Source organism: Miniopterus natalensis, chromosome 7, assembly GCF_054644295.1.
Source record: "Miniopterus natalensis isolate mMinNat1 chromosome 7, mMinNat1.hap1, whole genome shotgun sequence".
NCBI classification, from domain to species: domain Eukaryota; kingdom Metazoa; phylum Chordata; class Mammalia; order Chiroptera; family Miniopteridae; genus Miniopterus; species Miniopterus natalensis.
This window is the reverse complement of record NC_142087.1, coordinates 77,701,142-77,717,696: the sequence shown is the minus strand read 5'-3', so window position 1 is coordinate 77,717,696 and position 16,555 is coordinate 77,701,142. Positions and strand designations below refer to the sequence as shown.

At 49.7% G+C, this 16,555-nt stretch overlaps 1 protein-coding gene across 2 annotated transcripts; it reads left to right on the top strand.

Annotated features, from left to right (window-relative positions):
- Positions 1-528: 528 nt before the first annotated feature.
- CYP24A1 (cytochrome P450 family 24 subfamily A member 1) lies at positions 529-13,693 on the top strand. 2 transcript variants are annotated; one of them, XM_087818638.1, is made up of 11 exons: positions 529-786; positions 998-1,188; positions 2,303-2,396; positions 4,187-4,283; positions 6,408-6,499; positions 7,092-7,203; positions 8,622-8,767; positions 11,716-11,882; positions 12,720-12,798; positions 13,291-13,488; positions 13,583-13,693. In XM_087818638.1, exons 1-11 carry the CDS (start codon positions 529-531, stop codon positions 13,691-13,693), a joined length of 1,545 nt encoding a protein of 514 aa, XP_087674764.1. The 2 variants fall into 2 exon arrangements, with proteins under 2 accessions (XP_087674764.1, XP_087674765.1); XM_087818639.1 differs by lacking the exon at positions 13,291-13,488.
- Positions 13,694-16,555: the final 2,862 nt, after the last annotated feature.

Genomic DNA, 16,555 nt, shown 5'->3' with positions numbered 1-16,555 from the left:
CACCCTCGCCCTCCCTCCCCCCTCCCCGGGTCCCGCGTCCCTCCGGGCCGGGCAAGCCAGGACCCACTCCGCCCCACTCAGCGTGCTCATTGGCCACCCGGGGCCTGCCCTGTCTCCATAAATACTTGGTCCGCCCGCAGGGATCATGGAGAGAGGGCCAGGAGGAAACTGGAGAGCCCGCGGCGCCTCTTCTACCCTCCTTGACATCTCCACTTCGCCGCTGCAGCCTGGGAGTCCGACTTGCAGACCTCCGGGCAGACCAGCATCCCTTCCCTTCGTCTTCCAAGAGGCACCGTCCGCTGGCTGCCCTCCTCCAGCCCCCGGGGCCAGCGCTCCGTGGGCCCCCGCCCCCGAGGCTGCCGCGCAGTGCCGCGTGGAGCATCCTCGCCGAGGTCCTTTCTGCCCCTCTGCCGCCCCCTCCAGCTGGTCCGGCTGGTCCTCTTTGCCACTCTTTCCCGAATCACGCCCCTAACCCAGCCCGCGCCACTTTAGCAGCCTCGTGCCCTGCGCCCGGTGCCCCCCGCGGCGATGAGTTCCCCCATCAGCACGGGCCGCTCCCTGGTCGCCTTCCTGCGGCAGCTGCGGGGCCTCAGGCAGCCCCCGCGACCCGTGACATCCGCGGCGTGCGCGCCCCCTCGGCCGCGGGAGGTGCCCCTCTGCCCTCTGATGGAACGTGGCGAGGCGCAGAGCGCAGCCTCCCTGCCGGGCCCCACGAACTGGCCACTGCTGGGCAGCCTGCTGGAGATTCTCTGGAAAGGGGGGCTCAAGAAACAGCACGACACACTGGTAAATGCCTCGTCGCGCCCCAATTCCCTCTCTCTTCCCCGCCCCGCTCCCCAAACCCTCCCCGAGGCGCGCGGCCCGGGCGCACAGTGCGCTCAGGTGTCCCCGGGGCGGCGGCCCCCCAGAGGCACAAGGCGGGGGGAGGGAGAAGCGCGGGCGGGACTGCAGGGGTGCGCGCTGACTCTCGGGGCGCCCCCCCCCCCCCCCGCTGTAGGCGGAGTACCACAGGAAGTACGGCAAGATTTTCCGCATGAAGCTGGGCTCCTTCGACTCGGTGCACCTGGGCTCGCCGTGCCTGCTGGAAGCGCTGTACCGCACGGAGAGCGCGTATCCCCAGCGGCTGGAGATCAAGCCCTGGAAGGCCTATCGCGACTATCGCCAGGAGGGCTACGGGCTGCTCATCCTGTGAGTCCGGGCGCCAGGGTGGGGCCGGCCACAGCGCCCGATGCCCTCGGAAACTGGGAAGAGGTTCCCTGGGGGTGGGACCTTCTCATGCCGGGGACACGAAAGCCCCTACCCCATGCAGTCGCTAGTCCTGCAGAGACCTGGGTGGGCCGAGGGACAGCTGGACTGCGCGCCCCCTTACCTGCGCTCTCCTGGCCCCTGCGCAGGGCCACGCCTTCCCATCCGAGAAATGCCAAAAGGCGCTACGCAAGCTGTGGCGGGACGCGGTTCTGAAGTTAGCGCGCCAGGCGAACGTTTTATACAAATGAAATGAACCCTTAAATTTCTCCCTAAGTCCCTCTTAAGAGCTCAAACGCCAGAAGTGAACGTCCTTTGCCTTTGACAGTGACCTTCCTTCCTGGAGGGGAGTGGAGGGTGATGACCTCGGTGCCCTTGAAAGGCGGGATGGGGAGGGGTGTGGAGGGTGCACTTAGGTCGATAGCTGCTATCATGCGGTGTGAGTCCTCTGTTTCTTTATTGTTACCATTTAACAAGTTAGCGCTTTTTACCCCCAACTTTAAACGTCTAATAGTTCTATTTTGAGGATTTAATTGCTGGGATGAAGAACCATAGTCACCCTGGGGCATCACAGGGCGTGTGGTCAGCATGGGGACTGCAAAAGGGGTTCTGATGGGAACAGGCTTTTCCCAGCTCCTGTGAATCTGACTCTGTGCTATTATTTGGAGGCAATGGAAAGCTCTATATTTGAGGTTGAAAGAAGACAAAAGTCTTCCTCAGACAGACCTGGGTTTCTGAGAGGAGGGGGTCTTCACATGCCCACTCGCACTGCTGGGAATCGAGGCGTCTGGCCTCCCAGCTCCCACCCAGCAAGGACGCCTCGGCAGCCCTGAACCCGTGGCCTTGCTGGCGCTTTCCTTGGCTGGGAGGAAAGGTGCTTTCCCATCCTTCCACCCAGCCCAGATATCCCGGGGCTCACAGCCGCCGGACATTGCCGGGCCCGGTTCTCCGTGTGCATTTGACGGTACAGCTCACGCAGTTGCAGAGCTGCGGGGGCTCTGCCTCTTCCTTCGGGTCTTTGCAGTTTGCTCAGAATAGATCTCTGCATCTCTCCCAGGGAAGGGGAAGACTGGCAGAGGGTCCGGAGTGCCTTTCAGAAGAAACTCATGAAACCAGGGGAAATTATGAAGCTGGACGACAAAATCAATGAGGTTTGCAGGCTGGGGCCAGCCTTCCTGGGTCTGTTGGGGGGGGAGGGATGTTTATGGAGCTTTGAGTTGCAGCTACAAGTGCAGAGGGTAAAGCGGGCAACTGCGGATGATTCGGGGGTCTTCAGTTTCTCGCTCCTCTCCACATCCCACCCCCAAAGCCCTTCTTCCTCCCTCCTTCACCCTCTCTTAAAAATATCGCATTGAGGGAGTAATTATAAGCACTATTCCACAGTACCATTTAACTTCCTTAAGCCTCAGTTTCCCAATCTATAAAATGGGAGCAACAGTTCTCACTCCGCAGGTTTGCTGTGACGATTACATGAGATAATGCTTATGAAGTTCCTTGGTAGTGACACTTGAGCTGGGTTTTGCAGGGTAACTAGGAGTCTACATGCCAGAGAAGGTGAAGAAAGGCATCCAGGGTGAGAGAACAGCCTGCTGAAAATAGGGAGCCATGACATGTCGTGGTGTCTTTAGAGACTAGTACATTCAGAATGGGCTTTTTCCGAAGTGATGCAGGACAGAAGGCAGGTCTTGACGATGTTTTTGTGCCCTGCTAAGGTATTTAGACATATCCTGTAGCCAACCGGGAGCCAAAGGGGAAGGGATTTAAGCATATAGTAATCTCTTTCTACTCCTGTTCACTATTTATTTTGAACTGAACTTGGACCCACATGAGATTATATAGGTGAAGGATGGCAAGCTCAGAAGCTTCCAGGGACCAGGTAATTAATATAAACATATAAGGCAGGCCCTGTAGGGGTTTTGGCCAGCAGAATAGTGCATGCGCTTCTTAGAGGTGACAGCTGTCCCAGTTTCAGCAAATGACTGCCCCGTGGGAATGCAGACACAGTGTCGCCAGATCCTGTAATTACTTCTTCTTCTTCTTATTATTATTATCATTGACAAGTAGTGGAAAATCCACATTCTCATGTGAAATTTCTAAGTGTGTAATGGTAACTCATTCAGAGTGCTTTTGAATGCACTGTGGGCAAAGGAAGCATCCTGTGTACATGGGTGGGCTCTGCTCCAGGGCCCGGCGCGGGCCCTGCTCAGCTGCGTGTCCGAGGGCGAGTGCCTTCGCCTCTCTCTGTGCCTCAGTGTTCTCGTCTGTTACTAGGAAACGGGAGGAATGGCAGCACTTCCTCCCTCCCAGGCTGTAAGGATCAGCTAAGAAAATACACTGTGTGCGGCGCTCGGTGCTACAGAAGCCCGGGGAATGAGAGACCTTAGTCATCGAAAGCCCTGATTTTGAAAACCGGCATCTAATGGCCTTACATAACTCGTCCAAGGCCACAGAGCTATTTAACGAGGGAGCTGCATCCAGAGTTTGCAGATTTCCTGGCTCCAAGTTCAACACGCTTAACACAATACCAATCAGTAAAGAGACGTTTGCTTGCCCAGATCTGGAAACGGCAAACCTCAGGGTAGTTATAGCATCACAGCCTTTGAGATGTCGTGCCAACAGCGACACTTGACTGATTTCCCCTCTGTGGTTTTATTTCCCATTCTGATTAGAAGAAATGTTTTCCTTTCTTTAAATTTAGATCAAAGGCTGAAACTTGAGCTTCAGGGCGGCTGCAGGAAAAGCTGAGGAAATCACCCAGGGTGAGGTCGTTAGGGCCTCAGGTGAGCTCCGGAGGAAAGTACACACTTGGCGCTTCAGCAGAAGGGGTAGCCTGTGGCCAGGGGCTACACAGGGTAGCGAGACCTAAAGTTAGCTCATGCGCTCTAAATCTTTGTTTCCCCTCAAAGACTAAAGTGTGCTTTTGCGGTTTCTTTCTTTTAAGGTCTTGGCTGATTTTATGGGTAGACTGGATGAGCTCTGTGATGAGAGAGGCCGCATTGAAGACTTATACAGCGAGCTGAACAAATGGTCGTTTGAAAGTAAGTTGTTTTACGGTCTTGTTCGCTTGATTTTGCCAGGATTTTGAGGATAAAAGGTGGCTCTGTGGACAAGTCAACAGACAACTCTTCTGGAATCATTGCTATTCTGACAGGGAAAAGCCACAGGAGCCTTTTTAATGCTTTCAGGCACTGAAGTTATGCTTTGCACTCTGGGTTGTTTGTGTAGTCATTCAAAAAACACTTACTGAACACCTGCTATGTGCCAGGCACTGTGCTCGGGGTGCGGCATTGCAGAAGACAGGCAACATCCTTGCTCACGCGGAGCTTGGGTTCTAGTAGGGGAGACAATTGACAAGTAAACACATTTTAATATATACTCTGCCAAGGGGTCAGGTGCTCAGGAAAGAACATAGGTACCTGGATGAGGCAACTCCGCTTTGGTAAGGAGATATCTGCGGTGCAAGCCACAGGGGTGTCTGTGGGAAGATTGGCCCAGAGAGTGGAGACAGGCGATGCAAAGGCCCTGGGGCAGAAATGTGAACATGCCGTTAAGGAGCTCCGAGGATGCTGGCGTGAGTGAATTGTAAGGGGAAGAGCTGCTGAGAAAGATCAGGCCAGGGCAAGAACTTTTAGCTCGAGTCAGATGAGGAGCCATGGAGACGTTCAGACAGAAGGGGGCATGACCCCTTTCTTCAAGGGTCACTCTGGGGATAGGAACCAGAGCCCTGCCTTGATGGGCTCACTGCCCAGTGAGGGCACAGGCAATGGAGCAAGGCAATTTCAATACACTAAGCATGTTCAAGGCTGTGGGCGAATCCAAGAGGGGTGCTTCAGCTGAGCTCGGTCTGGGGATGCTTCACGGAGGAGGTGCCATCTCAGCTAAGGCCCCGTGGGTGAGTGAGAGTTCGCCAGGTGGAAGTGAGGGAAGGAGGAATATTCCAGGCAGAGGAACAGAGATTATGTCGAAGGAACAGAAAGGCACTTAGAATGACAGGGGCAACATCCTGCAAGGGAGGGGCAGGGCAAGCAGAGGATGGGAGGGAGGCAGCGGCCAGCCACGCAAGCCCGTCTAAACCAGGGAAGGGAGTTTGACAGTGAACCTGGGAGTCCCCGGGAGTGACAGTAAGTGCTTTAAGCAGGTTCGATTTGCTTTGAGGGTCACTCTGGCTGCTGATGGCAGAGAGTGGACACGGCATCCTGAGATGGTGGCTTTTGTCCTGAGCTGTCTCCTCCTTCAGACCAGCTTCACTTTAAAGCTATGGGCCAGTCACCTCAGCCCACGAGAAGCTCCTTGCCAACAACAAATCCACAGAAGGTGTTAAGGGAAAGAGGGGTAGAGAGAGGGAATGATTACAGAGGAGAACAGAAGTGTATGTTTTGGACCTTGCCCACTGTAAATACTCAAATTAAGGCGTATCAAATGCATTTGTTTGCAACTCAAAGAGAATTTGACTGCGGTGGTCTAAAAATTATTGTCTAGCCTTGCGGGAAGTCTAGAGGCCCGTCTCGGCGGTGTCGCTGGGAGCCAAGCTCATGCTGTCTTCTCGCTCATCCAGCCTTAGCTTGTTGCAAAATAGCTCCTGTCCCTTCTGGCCTCACCTCTGCATTTCAGGCACAAATGAGAAGAAAAGAGGGTGCCGGTCCCACTTCACCTAGAAAGCCAAAGAGTATTTCCTGTGGTCTCACAGGCCAGACCTGGGTCGTGTGGCGGCTCTGGCGGCTTCAGGAAGCCTGGGAAGTTAGGGAACAGGTTTGTCATGAGTCTCAGATCCACCTTGATTCATTGCCTGAGAACTGAGACACTGACACCCTAAATAAAACAAGGGTGTCTTAGGGAAGAAATGGGGGAGCAGTATTGGGTAGGCCATTCACAACGTCTGCTACGGGTGAGGTCAGTGATCCACTCTGACTAACGCCAGGCGTTGCCGGGGAGATTCATGCACGTATGGAAACGGCTACGTTTTTGACCAGGAGGTTATGCAGGGGATGGGTCACTGGGCCTGCAGGTAATTTCTAGAAAGGGCTCTCCGACTCTCAGACTCTACGCGTCTCCTCTGTTCTTAGCAAAGACCTCATGTCTGTGAGAGATGGAATGAAGCCTTTAGTAGCCAGCTAATCATAGAGTCCCGATTGAGTAACAGGGTTAATTATTTTAATTAACAGGCATCTGCCTTGTGCTCTACGAGAAGAGGTTTGGGCTCCTTCAGAAGAACACCGGGGACGAAGCTTTGAACTTCATCATGGCCATCAAAACAGTGAGCATCCCGTAGCTCACCAGGCATCGCCCTTTCCCCGGCAGCAGCCTGCACACGTAGCCCAGGACAGGAGCTAAGTGTCTGTTTTGACGTGTGCTGTGCATGTATTCTCGCGCACGTGTGCACCTATGCACACGTCATAAAAGCACCTTAGATCACTATTTAGGCAAAGTTAAAGTAGGTAGTTCAGTTAAAGGTCAGTTGATTAAATTGCTATTTTCAAAAGCCTGTAAATTTTCAGATTTTAAATTTTTGAATCGTTCGGGCCGTATGTGGACATAGTAGATGCTGTGAAACTGGCGTAAGAATTGCTGAAGTTCAGAAATTCAAGCGAATATAAAAGTGACAGTTTCCTGTTTTCTTCTTTTTTTAACATGTAGGTTATAAGAGCAATTTTTTATTAAGCCCCATTGAAAAAACATCCCAAAGATGATTTTGAATATGTTCCTGGGGGCAGAGCAGAGAGGCCTGCGGACAGGGCCGTGCTTTGGGTTCCAGCCTGTGGGGGCCAGGGGGTGTCCAGAGTGCTCCTGGCCGAGGGACAGGTATCTTGGAGAGGAACAGGGAGGAAAGGTGTCTGTGTTCCTCGTAGATGATGAGCACCTTCGGGAGGATGATGGTCACCCCAGTCGAGCTGCACAGGAGCCTCAACACCAAGGTCTGGCAGGCCCACACGCAGGCCTGGGACACCATCTTCAGATCGGGTAACGGCCGCACCCCCCCCCCCCCCACCCCCCCACCCCCCCCGTCTCCTGAGCTACCGCCCAGGGGTCGGGAGTGACCTTGGCCTGACCACCTCGGTCCTCTCATGGAGTCGCTCCTCCTGATTCTTTCGGGCTTTGCCAACACGAGCTGGGGAATCGCCCCGGTGCAGACACATTCTAAGGAAAAAGCACGGGGCAGTGCTTTGTTGTCGCGGGGAACTAGGAGTGGGACTAAGATTTGGAGTCAGAAGCGCCCGGGTTCAAGTCCCTGGTCCGTCCCTGGTGTGGGGGGTCAGCCGAATGTGCTATCTCCTCTTCATCAGCAGTTGTCTTACCTCTAAAATGGATTCATAACAACAACAACAACAATAATAGCCCCTACCTCAATGTAACTGTTTCTAAGTTTAGTAAAGATAATCTAAAAGCCTGGCATGTGACAATCTCTCAGTGGATCAGAGCTACTTCTGCTACATATGGAGGGAATATTTGATGCTAAGTATTATCCTATGATAAAATAATATATCATAGTGTGTATATTTAAACACATATTTAATTCCCACAGAAAACCTATGTTAGATCCTCCTATCAGCCCCAAGTAACAGAACTGAGACACCAAGACTTTAAGTAACGTTCCCAACGTCACACACTCGGTGACGGCAAAGCCAGGCTTTGCAGCCAAACAGGAAGGCTCCCGAAGCTCAGGCTCCACCCACGGTACCACTTACTGTCCTCGTTTTTACCACCGCCGTCACCACAATTATTGTCCTGGTGGTGGCTCCCATCATGGACTTTAGTGAGGGAGACCCAGCCTAGAATGTCCTTTACCAACATTAGAAAAGGTTACTGTCCTTGTCAACATCCACGGGCGCTGCACCACATTCGTGTGTGTGTGTGCGTGTGCGTGTGCGTGTGTGATAACACGGGTAGAGGGAGTTCTCCCCTCATTACTGCCAAGATTGGGTGGCCGCACCCTGTGTTAGCATGTCCGCCTGCCCTAGTGACCATGGCAGCTAGACACGTGGACCCGGGGCCACGTTCTGATTCTGAGAGTGGGCCTGGCTCCCACTCCTGTCTCCTAAGGATCCCGCCCGAACCCTAAGCTCTTACTAGTCAAGCTGTGACCGTAGGTCCGCAGCACCAGCATGGCCTGGGAGCTGGTTAGAAATGCAGACTTCCAGGCCCACCCGGACCCTCGACTCCACGTCTGCATTGTAGGAAGGTGCACTGTGAGGGCCCTGCTCCCATGGGCATCCACCCGTCCCTGAGACTCAGCGAGGCAGTATGAGCTCATCTAACGATGTCACCGTCCCCAGAAAGGCCTTTCCTGCGTCGTAAGGGCCTCGTCTTGGGCTCCCTCTCATTTTTCCCCTCCTCCGAATGTCCCGCTGACTTCCTCTCCCCTTTCTCTCCTCCAATAGTCAAGTCTTGTATCGACCACCGGTTAGAGAGGCATGCGGAGCGGCCCGGCGCGGATTTCCTCTGTGACATTTATCGCCGCCATCGGCTCTCGAAGAAAGAGCTGTACGCCGCTGTCACCGAGCTTCAGCTGGCCGCGGTGGAGACGGTAAGGGGCCTGGGTTTCCTTCCCTCGGGAAGCAGCGCGACACCTTTTATCCCGATGAGTTTTACACAGTCACTCAGTTCCCTCATTCCGTGAGGATTAACTAAAATAAAAAGTCTCGCCCCGGGTGCCGTGGGAGACCCAGTGCACAGCCTTTATGCTGAAACGTGACGGGAGACAAAGTCCCCTGGTGCCTCCTGTCGCAGGGACGAGGTGCCAGAGCAGGGTAGGTGCTGGGAGGGCGGCAAACTGCTGCGGGAGTTCAGAAGCAGCCGCCCCGCACCGCGGCAAGGCCGCCGGGCTAGATTTTTACAAATCAGACGTGCTGATTTTAATTTAAATGCAACGGCTAATTTTAAATACCAAGATTCTGTCCCTGATGTATGGGATGGATACTCCCGGTGGGTACTCAGAACAGTCAACCCCAAACACAAACGCTGACAAGTGTCCAGGCGGGTTTAATTGGCTTTGATTCATTTTAGAGCTGTCATCGGAGGGATGCATATTAATATTCCTTGTAGGCGTAACATTTCCAGTGCAAATTATCTCTAAGAAGAATGAATACGAGTTCATTTCTTTTCCATGCTTTCTCCCTTTCCATAATGTTTCTTGTCTGAAGAAAAATAGCGTTTTCTACATCAGGATATAGAAAGGTTCTGATGTCACCTTATGATCCAGAGGCTGTCAAAAGTGGGAATCCGTTTCAGCTCACTTCCCTGTGGGATCATGGCTCCTTAGAGTAGTAAAGATAAAGCTTCATCTTTTTCTTTGTTCAACTGGAATGTGAGCTCCATGAGGGCAATGACTTGGTTTTGTCCCCTGCAATACTTGTAGGATGGAGAATACCACTTGGCTCAATAAATGCTTGTGCAATAAGTGAAAGCGTTCAGGAACTATGGAGTGCCTACTATGTGCCAGGCACCATTCCAGACACGCGACATGCCGCGTGGGGAACAGGCAAAAGACATGTAAATAAACAAGTACATATAATTATTTCAGATAGCGATACAGGACACGGAGGAAGCCATCAGGGTGATGTAGCAGAGATGGGGGAGGGGTGCCTCTCTGGAGCTGACACTGGAATGTTGAGGAGCCAGTCATGAGAAGATCTGGTCCAAGAATGCTCTGAGTAGAGGAAACAGCATATGCAAAGGCCCTGGGGCAGAAGGGGAGATGGAACAGGAGAGCTAGCAGATGCGGTCAGAGTTGAGGTTATAGAAGCCGATCCGCCATGTTAACCAAGAGCCTTAGTAAGGCACTTAAATTTTATTACACCTGTGAGGCAAAGCTCTTGCAGTGTTTTAAGCAAGGGAGTAACTTGATTAAGTTTATGTTTTGTAAAGTGGGCTCTGGCTGGTGGGTGGAGTGTGGACCTAGCAGAGAGAGAGTGCAAGCGGGAAGGCCAGCTAGGGATGGACCCATCAACGGAGGTCACGCCAGGACAGCCAGTGCCCGGGAGGTGCCACAGGCCACTTCCCTCCGCTTAGCCCCCGCAGCTGTCCTGACAGGCCGGGCTGTCTCACTGGGCCTTGGTGAGAGCTACAGTTATCTGCCTTCGGGAACTCAATTCGGTACTTGTGGTGAGGGACCCACTGATATGCTTCAATCTGTTTCTTTTTTAGTCCTGGCTGTTCTGAGAGTCTCATTTGGCAAATCAGAGAAATTTGAAAGTCCATCTAATTTGGCGGCTCCGCCCTCTTCCTGTTCCGTAAATGACTCTGTACTAATGCCGTCCAGTTTATTTGCAGCCGAGGCTGCCAGTCCTCTGACAGGGAAGAAGCCTGCCCTGGGGGCATATTCTTCCAAAAACAATAAACGCCATGGGCTCTGAATCGCCTTGCACTTTGCTCGTTTATGTGACTGGCACACGGCACTGAGCAAAGCGTCTTGGTGTCTGCAGAGAGAGGACACAATGACCATTTTTATGGGCCTCTTTGGTTTAAATTAGTTTAAAAAAAGCCTAAGAAACAAATACTCATGACTACCAGTGGTGAATATCATGAAGCTAAAAGCTGCACTTGGCTGTTTCCGCCAATATTTGTTCTCTCCCTGTTGCTCTGGAAAGGAAATAAAGGATGCCACTTAAAAGGCCACAAGCTTTGTCCTCGGGCTGGTACCTTGAAGCACTCAGCTCGATGCTAGAATTTCTTATTTTGGTGCTGGCGCTGTCCCACAAGGGCTCTTTGCATGCGGCTGAAACCCTGAGTGCAGATAATGCCTTTATATTTTTGTGGTAACTTTTTAGGGTGTGGCAAAAACAAACCTTTCTTTTACATTCCAGAAGTGCAGTTCCTTGTGCGTTTGCACTGTAAAATTTAAAAAGAAAAATAAATCTCGTATAGCAACACTCCTAGGGTGTCTGTTCCTTTCTCCTCAATTTTTATATCAATTTTTGTCTTTAATAAATCTCTAATTAAACTCTTTTTCTTTAGGGATAATTATAGATTCACATGCACTACTAAAAAACATAGAGAGGGGTCCCTTCACCCAGTTTCTCCCAATGGCAGCTACTTGCGTAAAGATAACGTCATCACAGCCCTGACATTGGCACTGACCCAGTCCACCACCTGGCGCTCATTCCACCGGTTTTACATGCGCTCCTTTGTGTTCAAAGCATTTTGGTACCAAACTGTATTTTTTAAGTGTCCTAATGTGGCAAATTATTTAGAGGATTCTATTTTGATTCCCTCAATAAAGAAACTATCCTTCATTGATACGTTTTATAAAATAAATTTGACTTTTCCTACTTGGTAATCATTTAAGGCACAGTGAACATGTGACATGTGAAACAAGGACATGTGAAAAGCATCACTAATTTTTATTTTATTTTATTATTTTATTTTATTTTAATTTTTCAGAGCAAGGGGTAGGTGTCGCCTTTGGTTCAGCTCAGACTGGTTTTAAGGCAGTTTCGTAGCAGAAACTCAAGTTTGTGTCCATTGGTTTTTCAGACAGCGAACAGCTTACTGTGGATTCTCTACAATTTATCCCGTAATCCCCACGTGCAACGAAAGCTCCTTGAGGAAATTCAGAGCGTACTGCCTGCGAATCGGGGGCCGCGGGCCGAGGACCTGGGGAACATGCCGTATTTAAAGGCCTGTCTGAAAGAGTCCATGAGGTGAGAGCACATGCCGGGGCCAGTATGAGTCTGTTAGAAAGCTCTCCTCTTAAATACACAATAAGGGGCCCCCCACAGGCAGCTCCGCAGCTGATTCTTAAACAGTTATCGAACTGAAAAAACAAAAAAACAAAAAAAAGAACCTTAAGACCATATGCCATTTCTATCACTCATTCCCCAAACCTTTTGGGCGAATTCGATGACATCTTGGAGAGCCAGTGTCCTGCCCTTTGAATCAGTGATAATAGCACTCTCATGGAAGCTGTAAGCACTAATTAGGATCCTGGGCAGGCCTGAAGGATCTGAGATGAAAGCCCAGCAGGGGAACCATATTATTATATGATAAGACATAGAGACATCTTTATTTTTGAGCCTCCGGTATAAAATGTCCTTTGAAAGTTCTTTTTACACCCTTTCTGGAAAACAAAACTCGCACCGTTTTGTTTTAGGATTAAAAGGAAATATCTTTAGCTTCATGAAGGGTGGGTAGGAGAAACCTGGAACAAACACCGAGACTCGGGGCAGAGCGTGAAAAACGTGCACATTTGAAGCCTAGAATGAAACGGGAAAACCACTCTGAACAGCTACAAGCAGGCCGGGACGGGGGCCGGGGGGGGTGGGGGGGCTGCCAACCCACTAAAATAAGGAATGAAAACAGGAGGTAGAGACGTTGGGAGGAAAGAGACAGAACCTCTTTATGGAGAAATGTGATCAGGTTCCGCTTTTGAGTCACGACCTTGGGCAACCTTCATTCGCTTACGCAGACTGTGTTCCCGCCAGCTCTTGAGCTAGAGCGTGGCCCGCGCCTGCCCTACACCTTTGGTTTTGCTTTTCCAGGCTCACCCCGAGCGTGCCCTTTACGACGAGGACTCTCGACAAGGCGACGGTTCTGGGTGAATATGCTTTACCCAAAGGAGTAAGTAGAACCTGTGCGTCTTGCACCTTGCAGAGCTGTGAGGGACACACTTTCCAAACATGCATCCGATTCCCCTAAAAAGGTTTGCAGGGGAAACATGCATTCTGCAGATGTGTAGATGGTAGTGCGTGGTCGGCAGGCGGTTGCATCGTGTAGGGTTAGGCATAACAGCTACGGAGACAGGCCTGGATTTAAGGGGGCACTTGAGTGAGTGAGGTAACCTCTGGGGGCCTCAGCTTTCTCATCTGTAAAATGGGGGTGGTAATAAAATCTACCACATGGGGAGTTGTGAGAGTATGACACAAGATTTTAAAGTTCTTCACCTATTCGGCACCTGGCACATTTCACGCCCTCCATACACGCTGGCAAACAGCATTATTATAAATTCGTGGGTGGCTTTCGTATTTTTAAGGTGATCACTTTTGTAGGTTTTGCTCTTCAAACGTCGTCTTCTGCTTATTTTAAATGCCACTCGTTTCTGTGTGTTTTTAGACAGTGTTGATGCTAAATACCCAGGTGTTGGGGTCCAACGAAGAAAATTTTGAAGATCCCCATCAGTTTAGACCCGAACGATGGCTTCAAGAGAAAAAGAAGATTAACCCTTTCGCACACCTCCCGTTCGGCGTCGGGAAGAGAATGTGCATCGGTCGCCGGTTAGCTGAGCTCCAGCTCCACTTGGCCCTTTGCTGGGTAAAACCCTGACCGCTTTCCACAGTTATGCTCTCTGCTACTCCACAGGCATAGAAGAGGACTAATCCTGCTTTCTTGTGCACCTGTGTTCCAGATCGTTCGCAAATACGACATCGTGGCCACAGACCACGAGCCTGTGGACATGCTGCACTTAGGCATCCTGGTGCCCAGCCGGGAGCTCCCCGTCGCCTTCCGGCAGCGATAAGAGGCCTCAGGTGAGCGTCCGGGGTGCTGTGCTCGACAGGGGGTGAGCCCAGCCCAGAAGTCAGCCAGGCCCGGGCTTGAACCCCTGCTCACCACCGATTCTCTGGATGACCCTGAGAATCTGCCCTCTTTTTTTTTTTTTTTTTTAATTTGCAAAATGGGGACCAAAGTAGTGTCTATCCAGAAGTTGATATGAATACTAAGTAATTAGCCGAGTCTGGCATCCTCGAAGTGCTCAATAAATGCAACCTGCTGCATGTCAATATCACAGGTGGACACGCTTTTTTTTCTAAAGGGCGAGTGTGCGAATATTTTAGGTTTTTCAGGCCATAAGGTCTGTCTCACGTACATTTAACTCTGCCTTGTAGCTTGAAAGCAGCCTCCAGCAACTCATCAGTAAGTAGATGTGACTGTTATATTAGTTTTCTATTGCTGCTGTAACCAATTCATAAAACTTGTGTTAAATAACAGAAATTTGTCATGCTACAGTTCTGTAAGTCAGAGGTCCAACACAGCTCTAACCAGGCTAAAAATCACGGTGTTGGCAGGGCTGCATTTCTTTCTGGAGGCTCTCAGAGAGGATCCATCTCCTTGCTACTTGGGTTGTTGGCAGAATTTGGTTTCTTGTAGTTATAAGTTTGGGGTCCACCACTTCTTGCTGTCAGCTGAGAGCTGTTCCTGGCTTCTAGAGTCATCTGCGTTTCTGGGTTTGTGACCTCTTGCTCCATCTCCATAGCTGCCCAGAGCGAGCTGAGTACCTCTCCAGGCTGCATTCCAATAAAACTTTATAAAAACAGATGGTGAGCCCTATTTGGCCACAGGGCCTTGCTTGACAGACCTCTGGCATATAAGCATATGTATGTACCAGCCTGTGTTAAATACAATGTAATGCTTTTCCTGCACTCACTATTAAATATTGAAGTAGAAAAAAACCTGAGAAATCTCTAATATCATCTTTTGTAGAAATAGGACATTTCCAACATACATCTTTACAGGATTCCATGTCAGTGCTCAAACTCAATTTCAATCATTCTACGTTTTCAAAAGAATCTCCTAAAATTTGCCTACAACTAGTTGCTCTTTGCTAACTGCAAGCTAAGGGGTAATTGCTGATAGGTGACTATTTAAGGAAATGTGCAGTTACCGGAGAAATTTCTGAATGAGGCCTTAGTGAATCCTCCCCCGTGTCTGGTCCCAGGGGGCAACATGCCCAGTGCTAAGCACCTCAGCAGCACTGAATCAAGTCACATAATGAAGGAATTCCAGCTGAATTTGGAAACTCCCAGGGCTCAGCAAAGATAGGAGGCATGTTTACCGTGGCGAGCCACACCTTTGGCAAGGGCCCGTGGCAATTTCTGGTTTTAGCATTTATATTTTGCTGATAATCCTTCATTTAATTACACTTCTTTGCTATATAATTGGAATATACTTTGTTTTCCAGATTTTTTTTTCACCAAGACCCGGAACAGTGATTTTTACTCTCCTGCAAGAATGGTGCTGTGGCTTCTGCCTGACTCAAAAGCAAACTTCAAAAGCCAAGCGTGAAACCGCACACGGAGACCGTTCGGCACAGTGTTCATCTTTCTTCTGCACGATTGTTCTGGAAGCCGCACTGTCCACTGACAAGGGTTTTTCAGATAGGAGCCACCTCAGGGAAGTGAGTGAGGGCTGTGACACAGGTATCTACTGGCTTACACAGAGTTGCAGGACTTTGCTTCCTCCTGCATTTTCCACGGCACGACCGAAAGGCCGGGCCCTTGGCAGTTAGTCAGGCACAAGTCACTAAGTGCTGTCCCTGCCCTGCCAAACTCTCCGCTTGAATCTCACCGCTCCAGAGAGTTTACAGAATCACAATGAAAGACCTACCATGTCTCCTGGGGTAACATTGACGGTCCATTTACTGTAACTCTGCTGAATGTAATATTGGGGAAAACATTTGCTTAATAACGTCAGCAAAGCCAAATGTTGATTAAAGTTCCCAGGCCCCTGTGCCACTGCACTTTGAAATAGGAACATCATTGGGAAATGAGAGACACCCCTGTTTAAGGAGTACTTTAACGAAGTCAAACCTCTGCTCTAAGAACATGCCTTAATGATTTACCGTGGCATCATTTAGTTAAAGGGTCCTTAAGTTCCTTATTTAGTTAGTGTATTTCCTCTGTGGCATTAAGGAGTTGGATCAACAGTTTAAATTGTGTGTGTACATGTGTGTTTTAATGGCAATTTGCTTAAGTCATTTTTAAAATATATATGGTATTTCATTTAGGATCTGTGGTTTGGGGCAATGTTATTGTTCAGTCACAGCTTAAAAATATTTAGTGACTTCCCATGCCTTAATTTCCCCATCCAAAGAATGGGACAGTAGCAAAGTGTGTATACATTGTAGATTAACTATGGGGGGGGGGTGCAAAAGTAGGTTTGCAATTGCTCAAATAAATAATAAATAATAATACAAGAATAAACTCTGTGTTTGGCATACTTGCAACTGTAAACTTAACTTCCAGCAACCCCTGTATGACCCACCTTATGAGGTTTGAACTGCTTGGGACCGTATGATTTCATAAATGGAAAATGCATAGGGATTTCTGTAATACTTATAAAACGTTCCTTAAAACTTGTGTTTACATATGGTTTACTTACACATATTTTTACTACCACTTTTCCTAATGGTGTACTATATATTTCTGTATATTGGATAAAGGTTTTCCTTTTTAGGTTATATTTTTAGAATATTTCAGAAGAACACATTTATATCTTTATATTTGAATAAATATGTACATATGGCTAAAGTAGGTATAAGCTTTCTCCTTCCTGTTAAAATATTTTTTATTAGAATTTTAAATCCACGTGTTGTCAGAGTTCA